The sequence below is a fragment of the Amblyomma americanum genome, chromosome 7 (assembly GCF_052857255.1).
Source record: "Amblyomma americanum isolate KBUSLIRL-KWMA chromosome 7, ASM5285725v1, whole genome shotgun sequence".
In the NCBI taxonomy this organism is placed as follows: domain Eukaryota; kingdom Metazoa; phylum Arthropoda; class Arachnida; order Ixodida; family Ixodidae; genus Amblyomma; species Amblyomma americanum.
In genome coordinates, this window is record NC_135503.1 from 22,039,115 (window position 1) to 22,048,055 (window position 8,941).

The 8,941-nt window shown below is 43.3% G+C and overlaps 1 protein-coding gene across 1 annotated transcript; it reads left to right on the forward strand.

The window, feature by feature from the left end:
- The first annotated feature begins 82 nt into the window (after nucleotides 1–82).
- Nucleotides 83–8,448, forward strand: LOC144098659 (dehydrodolichyl diphosphate synthase complex subunit NUS1-like). The gene is made up of 5 exons (XM_077631463.1): nucleotides 83–492; nucleotides 1,493–1,621; nucleotides 4,285–4,449; nucleotides 5,217–5,307; nucleotides 7,936–8,448. The coding sequence occupies exons 1-5, from the start codon at nucleotides 174–176 to the stop codon at nucleotides 8,024–8,026; spliced, it is 795 nt and encodes a 264-aa protein (XP_077487589.1). The 5' UTR covers nucleotides 83–173; the 3' UTR covers nucleotides 8,027–8,448.
- The last annotated feature ends 493 nt before the right edge of the window (nucleotides 8,449–8,941 follow it).

The following is an 8,941-nucleotide window of genomic DNA, read 5'->3' on the forward strand; positions in this document are numbered from 1 at the left end:
TTTACTTGAATACGTTTGCAGAATTTTCAGCTGTATGTCTATTTTCTGCGTTCCATGGAATTCACTGCGGCCCTGTAAACACGACGCCAACTCCGCCAGACGCCTCTGTACTCGTTGGTGTCGCTTTCGTGTAACTATGTTGATATGAGCCTGTGAATATAGCTTGCTGCACGATGCTCATTACTGGTTTTGTGTGTAAACTCATACTGTGTTTTTTACACGCTTGTCTATACATTTTAGACGTATTTTCTCTCGTGAAACACAAGCTATTTCATCGATTCAAGTACTCGAGTGTGCATGATGCAAAGTTTGCCGACGCGAAACTTCTGTGCCCCTCCAGTGCTCTCACCAGTATGGACTTGCTGCAGAAGATTCCCAAGCACATAGCTGTTCTAATTGGTGAACTTGACATCTCGTATCGAGACGCCGCAAATATCGTTGTGTGGTGTTTGTTTGCTGGGATACCGCATGTAACTCTCTATGATGCCGAAGGTGAGTTGCACCGCTGAACACCGGTCACCGGTCCTCTCGTGCTTCGTTCAGTGCTTCTTTTTCATTGCCTGAATTATCATTCCTGTCGCTGCGTCCTTCCATTTATTTTTTTTAATTTCTACCTGCGATCGAAGAAAAAAAAAGGAGCTGAAGTTTCTACATTCATCAGTCTAGTCTCTCAACAAGTTGCCGTAGGTGATGGAGGAAGTGTTGATGCCGGTCATGATACGATGCCTGGGTCGGAATTGTGCGCCTTGCTATCAAGTTCACTTTCATCGCACCTACGGTGACCACCAGACACGACCTCGGTTCCGTCCTGAGAAGCGTGCTTATTTTATATTTCGTGCTCAACAGCCAGCCACAATTTGTGCACAGCGCAAGGACTTCTGACTGGGCCGAGCTTATCACATTGCTGCCGCACTAACAGGTGACGTTTCCACGACGTTGCGGTGTCGATACTGTCGGGCGTTTGCCCCCCGAGGGCGTCGCTTTTTCGAGCCACTTTTCCGGAAGCACCGGCAGTGGAAGACGAGCGACCTTAGAGCGCGCGCGCATGTGGCACTTTCGCTGAGCTCGCTACGCGTAGCCGAGCACACGTGTTCCGTTCGTCTATCTGTGCTAACGTCATCTGCTCGCGTTTCTCTGATGTGTTTACCGTTTCACGTGCTCGCACCTGTTAAAAAAAAGTGATACAAGCGCATCTTTCATCGTGCGTACCGCGCGCTACAGTGGCTGCGCCGTTTTGCGCGTGAACAGTGGAAAGCAGCGGGGCGGATTTACCCAAGGCATTGGGGTTTAAGGACAGTGAAGGGAAAGGAGATTTTAAGCGGGTAGAAGTAACCAAGCGAAGGTTATCTCATTGGTGGCTAAAATTTCATAAGTCATGGCTAGGTGGCTTGAGCCACCGCTCGATTTAAAGGGTTCAGCCGTATCCATCCATCCATCCATCCAACGTGCACCATCCGTAGCGTTTGATCGCCTTTTCCTTTCTCCACTGCAGGGGCATTAAAGGAGAACGTTGCCAGACTCTACAAGGAGATCTCGAAGAGCCAGGCGGAACACTTCGGGCGTGACAGCCGCTGCAAAGTTGTTCTGCATGTAAAGGGCCAGGAACTGCCAGAAAGGAGTGGTACGACTTCGTGAGCCAGTCTTGCTGCTGTAATTTGTTTCTAAGATTTGTGCACTGAAAGTGTCGTTCGTTGTAAAATGCGACATTTTTTGCTGGTTGCAAGTTTGTGAAGCTTCGCAGAGAGCACGTCAGAAGTGTGCAAGTGTGCATAAAAAAAAAGTGGCAAAAAATCTGAGGCAGCAGAAAAAATGCCAAAATAAATTCTCCAGATCAAGCTCAAAATGCCCGATTTAAAAAAAAAAATACCCTGATGGAATGAAGGAGATTTGTTGGTTGATTTAATGCCTGTTTACCTCAGTTCTCTGGTTTAACCCCACTCATGTTTTTGTCTAGCTCTGCTGTTATTCAAGGTCTACTTTGAAAGTTAGAGGAATAGTAGTGCGTCTTCGGAATGTGGTGCTGCCAGTGCTGTTTACTTTTCTTTCATGGTTACGAAAGTTAACGGCAAGTTTTTTTTTTATATATGGGGAGAAACATGACGGCTAACGAAAAGGGTTCAGTTTAAATTGAAGACAACGCAGCGAGCTATGGAATGAAAAATGATAGGTGTAACGTTAAGAGACAGGAAGAGATCAGAGTGCGTCAGGGAACAAGCGTGGGTTAATTACATTCTGGTTCAAAATCAGGAGGAAGATATGGGCTTGGGCAGGGCATGTAATGTGAAGGCAAGATAACCAATGGCCGTTAAGGGTAATGGACTGGATTCCAAGAGAAGACAAGCGTAGCAGAATGTGGCAGAAAATTAGGTGGGCTGACGAGATTAGGAAGTTTGCAAGGACAAGTTGGCCGCGTCGCACACAGGACCGGGTTAATTGGAGAAATATGGGAGAGGGCTTTGTCCTGCAGTTGGTATGGTCAGGCCGATGATCATGATCATAGTCATCAAATAATGCAATGACCAAAAACGAAACTGCACATCAAACATGACACAAGCCCCTTGAGTTGTAGATATGTTACATTATAAATGCGAACACTCACTGCATACTGAGGTTTGCTGCTGTGTTTGGATGCCCTTGCTGAAAGAATCCTGCATAAAAGCAGGCAAGTAAAGTTTGTTCCTACGCCACAATTTTTTTTTTTGTGCTGTTGAAGCTCGGCATAACGGTCTCAGTTTTGTACAAAGGCTGCGAACACATGGTATGCTGCTCTGAACAGACCATATACCACTGTGTGATTTGGTGTGGATTTTTGCACAATATTTTCTCTGTTTGAGGATAAGTGACATCTTTTTCGTAACTGATGCTGCATTGCGTTGTTGAAATAAAAATACATGGACTGGTGTGTATAATTTTTCAGACAGAATGGTGCTGCCATTTATTTGCTTATCTTGGCTGTCTAATCTTCATTGCATCTTGGTGCAAGCATTATTAGTGTTTTGTATACACCTGGGTGCAGGCAAAAGAAGCATCTTTGTCTAACTGTGATACATGGCTTGCAGCAGTACTGATTAGGTTATACTAGAGTGACCCACATGATTCTGTGCACATAGTGCCTTTAGGTGTGCAAAGCCAAGCGATGCTTCTTCCACCTGCTATGTAACTACCAGTACTTTAAGCTGAAAAAAGCCATGCACAAATTCTGCCCTTCGTTAGCAGTAACTTATAAATGGGCGTATTTTGTCAACATCCATTGCCTAAGGGCAGCTGGTCGACTAATGTCTGAACTGTGTGGTTCACTGACGTTGCAAATTTTATTGGTATCTATGTAATGAATAGGCTTTGTGGCACCCATTCAAAGTGAATTAGTAGATCTAGTCTGTTTGGCATTATAGTACATTTTTCTGCAAACTTATTGCTAGCGGCAGTTATGTTCTTCATTAGGAGTGAATATTTTATGAGCAGCTGTCTGAAGAATAGCTTTTGTGGCATCCTTCAAAGCTTGTTTGGCATAATAGCTTTGTTAAAACTATTGCAGGCATCCTGATACCGGCAGTCATTATTAATTTCCACCTTCACTGAGGTTGATCAGAATGTGCACTGCTGTTTTTTTTATTCTTACTTACATATTTTCCTCATTTTTTTTTTGCTAGTTGGACTCCGGCGGAGTGTGCAGCTGCCTATTTCTTAAACTGAGCTGCATGTTGCCTTGTGGGTAGTGGCTGCTGTTTTTGTTATGATTCTCTATGTTGACCCTTATTAAGTGGTGTCAAGCAAGAATTCTCTGAATGCAAGATATCTGAAACAAGCAAGGAGTAGCGGGCAGCCTGTATGCAAGAACTCTTTAGGCTAGAATTGAAACTGATCAGAGACAGAGCATTGTCCAATACCAGAGGCTCTATCGTTGTACTAGAAGGCACTTTCATGCACGTTCTGTAATGCTGTTTACATACCATAGTTGGATACAACTTAAAAATTGAGGGGCAAATTCCCCTCAGAGAGGCCCTTCAACCAATGGCATCAGAAACCTTGCACCTGCCACATCTGTTAGCAGGTGCATGCTAACAGCTGTGGCTGTGGCAGGTGCAAGGCATTGACTGCTATGTCATGACAATAGGTCGATGCCATTGGTTGGAGGGCCTCCCTTGAGGGGAATTTGCAGCTTCGTTCTCGAGTTGTACCCAGCAGTAGTAACTGCTGAGGAGACTCACAAGGCTGCAGCTGTAGGTGTTTTCGTTTAGCAGTGGCTGTGAAACAGTTGTGCTAATCATAATGCTGTTCTCCCAGGTCGACGGAATGGCTACAAGCAGCACATCAATGTGCATTTGGCCAGTTCCGAGGATGGCCGCCCACACCTGGCGAGCATAGCTCGCACATTTTGCCAAGCCGTGGAAAGAGGAGAGATGAGACCTCATGATATTACTCCTCACCTAATACAGCGGGAGTTGGGAGGTGTGTTTGTACTTGGAAGTATACTCCTTTTTATTGACCCTCCTAAGGGAAATACGCGTTTTGTAAATTGCCTGCAGCATTGATGAGGTGACGCTGCTGCTGCTTTACCACTGGTTGCAGTGCGCAGCCACCAGAGAGTCAATATTCTGAACAAAATTCAATATCTAGTTCTTGTCGCGTAAACTGTGGAAGTTCCAGCAGCATCTGACTGCAGCAGTGTCTTTTCTTCTTTGCTGCAGTGCATTTTAGCTCTGGTGGCATGTCATAAATTGCTATCTGTTTCCTGTAAGATCTGTGTACCTGTCGTACACTTGTATTTATGGCAAGGATATTCTTTTTTTTTTGTAGTCCTTTTATCGTTGGACTGAACTTCCTGTAAAATTCTTCTGCATCCTGATGTTGATTGGCATGGTGGGAAGATTGAACAATTTGTGTTTTATGCAGCTGCAACATGTGTAAACTGATGGTTGATTTATGCTTATATTTACCAAAATTTTTCCTGCTTCAATGTTCACTGTCTTAGCCTCTTTAATACACTGGAAGCTAACATGGTGGGCTGTTGGGATAGTGAACTGTGCTGGCAATGCCAGCTTCAAATGGAAAGCTATGGCTGAGGTTATCTTTTAACAGTGACAGTGCCAGGTAGAGCACCAAGTTGAATCTCGGGCTATGGAAAAGGAACATTCTGAATGGATAAGTGACTAAATTCAATACCAGGCACGTAAGGCTACAGCACTTTTTACAGATGCAGACTTTCCTTTCTGCAGATGTTCCTGACCCCGAATTGTTACTGAGGTGTGGTTATGTGCACAGCCTGCTTGGTTACCCACCTTGGCAGATCCGGCTCACAGAGATTATGTAAGTGTGCTGTTTGGAAAAAGTGCACTTGGTACCAGTTTGGTGTAGTATATCCTAATACAGATGAACGATGTGCGCAAATTTATCCTAATAAATTGCTCTGGAAAAGTACTGGAATCCTGCCAGAGTGTGGAAATCACTAGGATTCAACAGAATCAGGTTCAGTACTTTGTGCACGTGCATACATACATGTGGGGTAAGCAGCTGCACTTTATATAAACTACAGCCGCCGCGGTGGCTGAGTGGTTATGGTGCTTGGCTGCTGGCCCGAAAGACGCGATCCCGGCCGCGGCGGTCGAATTTCGATGGAGGCGAAATTCTAGAGGCCCGTGAGCTGTGCGATGTCAGTGCACGTTAAAGAATCCCAGGTGGTCGAAATTCCCGGAGCCCTACACTACGGCGTCTCTCATAGCCTGAGTCGCTTTGGGACGTTAAACCCCCATAAACCATAAACCATTTATATAAACTACAAAGGTAGCTAGCTCAGCACTGCGTAAGTATTCATTTTGTTTATGAACGTTGACATTTAGAATTTTGCTACATATTGGGGGAGGGTGGTTATACGGAAAGAAAAGGCACAGTAACTTTCTTACTGTGGAAACCTAGGCCATGCCATGAAGGAAAGTACGGATGAGGTGGTGAAAGAGAGTCCCTGTAGTGGAGGGCCCAGGGTTAATTTTGACCACCTTGTAATTTTTAATGTGCATTGACATTGCTAAGTAGACATATAAAATTTGGGAGAACAAGGGCTTCTCTTTTGAAAGCACCTGAAAATCTTAATGATGTAACCAAAGTTCAAGGCACTGCAAAGCTCTTTATTAATATACAGATATTTCATTTCAGCTGCAATACCCAAAATGCGTGTTCAAAATTGTCCACAAATTGTTCTAAAGCACCGCTGTATTGTGAATCTACGCAGCTAGTATTCAAAAATGTAATATTTGCGGCCACCATGTCTTAATGTTGGCATATGCCAGCCAGAATCCTTTTACATTACTTATTAACGATAGCTTTTGCAAGCCTAGCATTGCAGTGAGATTCAACTTTACACTGCTAGGATACAGGGGCTTACATTTACAAGTAATTTTTCCACCCTTCCTATACTGACCACTCTGTGTGTGCCTTAAGCATTCATGTTTTTTGCCTACTTAGCTTGGCATTAGCTGGGGCTTTCTGTATTCTGATATAGTTTACCTTTCACTGCCTGATGCAACATTTGACTGAGCATGACAAACATCTTCACGGCCACAATCGATCTTGAAAATGAAAAATGGTGAAAGATTTGTTGCCACGAAACTTTGTTGTAGCGCACCACTACACCTGCAATGCCTTGCCTTTTCAATGACCCAGTACCAGTATAAAACATTCCCATCACATAAGCTGTGCAGTGCATTGATTATTGTAGCATATTAAGGTTGAAATAGACAATGGACTGAATTATCTGCGATTGATACGCAACTGAAGGTCATATAGTATTGCTCTTTGTACATAGCAGTAACGAGCCATTCGCAGCATTAGTCACTGCTGCAGCACTGGTCTGCAGACAAAACCAGTGGTGCGGGCTGTTGTCAAAGTGCTCATTCAGCAACTGCAGTTGTGTGAAAAATTGCATCATTCTCTCATGCCCCATTTCAGGCTCGAAATTTGTTTCATTTTGTTTTTATTTATATGTACCACCTTGCTCATCCTTTTTTGTTTGTTTGTTCTGGCATTAATAATTAACGTGGCCACAGCTAGTGTTAAATAGGCAAGAATTTGAACCCTTTCAGAGAAGCCTTTGTCTTACAATGGAAGTTGATATTGATGACAATCTTCTGACGGACTATTTTGCTTGCAGCTACGCAAGCCATTCCTCTCGTTTATTTCACGTTGGAAGTGTAGCATCTGACAGACTGCAGGGTAGTGCTGTAGTTTGTGGCTCCCGATGATTAAAACTTAAGGTTGCTGTTCATATTATTTGTTCGAATTATGGAGGGTTCGTGTTAAATGGGACCTTTATAATGAGCATAATGTAATGGGACTGAATGATCAGTTCGAGTAAGCCAAAAGTCTGAATTAGGAGTGTTCAAACCAATGAAAATTCCAAAATGCAACGTTTACAATGCAGAACAAAAACAATCCTAAATTGTATTTCCGTCAGTTACTTGTCCTAGGAAGGTTTTGTATCCAGTCTTTGCTAGAGTAGCAATGTGGACATACTGCTGCATACAAATTAAAGAACTCTACCAGTGTTTTTCCAAGGAGTGCAGATTGGCAACGCTTCCTCGATACCATCTAAGAAAAACATTTTGGTTGTTTTTGCCTTGTTATGGGCCACATTTTTTCTACTGTCATGTCTTTAATTTGACATGGATTTTTTGTTTTTTGGGTATCAATGTGTTCACCAGTCATTCCTGCCGTCTTATGTGGCATGTTGGACCCAACTTCACTTCCACAAATCTTTTCCATTAAGGACATGCATTGTTCCTTGTCATCATCTTTCTTTGTGCACATTCTTTATAGAAGAATTTGCTGTGTGAAAATGCCCTTGAAATTGGGGATGTGCCAGCTCAACAGCTTTTCTACTACATGTCAGTCTACATAGTCTGTGAAAAGGAAGGTAACAAGAACACTGGTCACCACTTGCAGAACCCTGCCCACTCATCATAATCTTCGGCTGTCAGAGTTCTTGGAGGCACTCGTCAAGTACAACACACGGGAGCAGCGCTTCGGGAAGTGACTGTGATACGCATGGAGCGCCTCTGTTTCCCACCCCCTCCACCAAGTTCATTGCTCTCTGTCATCAATAATTCATTGTCCCAGTGATGAGATGCTATGTTTTTTGGGAGGAGGAACACTAAGTCTTCCTTTTAGCATAAGAATGTTACTTAAGTTGCATTAATTTGGATACTTCTACTCTATTGCCCAAAGGCCTTGCAGGTTCCTTCCCTGTTTTGTTTCCGTTTCAAAAGGACTTGCCTGCGACATATGACGAGCTTTTCAAACATGCAGGTCTGCGTGAGTGGTACTTGATGATTGGACTAGTGGTGGTTGCCCAGGCCATTTTCACTACATGAACAGGCCTGGCTACTGCAGCACGGCCATTTGTTATGGCTGCGCTGGAATGTACTGTAAATAAATGTTTTCGTATGTTGCCAGCGACCCAGAGTTACTTATGTGGTTATCCTTACTACCATTCTTTCCAATCAGAAGGGCTTGCATTTACACTCGTTAACAAAATCTAGAATGCTTCATATACCAACATTAACCCTTTCAGGCACTTTGTACACAATGAATCCCACAAAAACTGCAGTATAATCACTGCTCTGTCATTTTAATTCATTCAAACTTTTGCACTAAACTGCTCTAGAAACCGGAATGGCACCAAGTGAACTAAGAGCCATTGCAATTTTTATATGTCTCGTATGATCTGGTGTTCACATGTGACGTCTAACTGCCTTTAGACTACTGAAACTGCATGGAAGAATAAATTCAATTACGTGAGGTACCGAGCGTAGGCAAATTTCACTTGTTGATTCAAGTTTACTTGTTTACCATCTAGTAATACCTTGATACAATGAACACTGATATTACGAATTATTGGCTATATCGAACTCTTCATAGAAAATATCTTTGACAAACACATGCAATTTCT

What these genes read in the sequence shown, in the direction of transcription:
- LOC144098659 (XM_077631463.1), top strand. Translation starts at nt 174, where the DNA reads ATGCTCATTACTGGTTTTGTGTGTAAACTCATACTGTGTTTTTTACAC. An exon ending in GGAACTGCCAGAAAGGAGTG is followed by an intron (nt 1,622 to 4,284) that starts GTACGACTTCGT and finishes CTGTTCTCCCAG; the next exon opens with GTCGACGGAATGGCTACAAG. An exon ending in ATCCGGCTCACAGAGATTAT is followed by an intron (nt 5,308 to 7,935) that starts GTAAGTGTGCTG and finishes CACCACTTGCAG; the next exon opens with AACCCTGCCCACTCATCATA.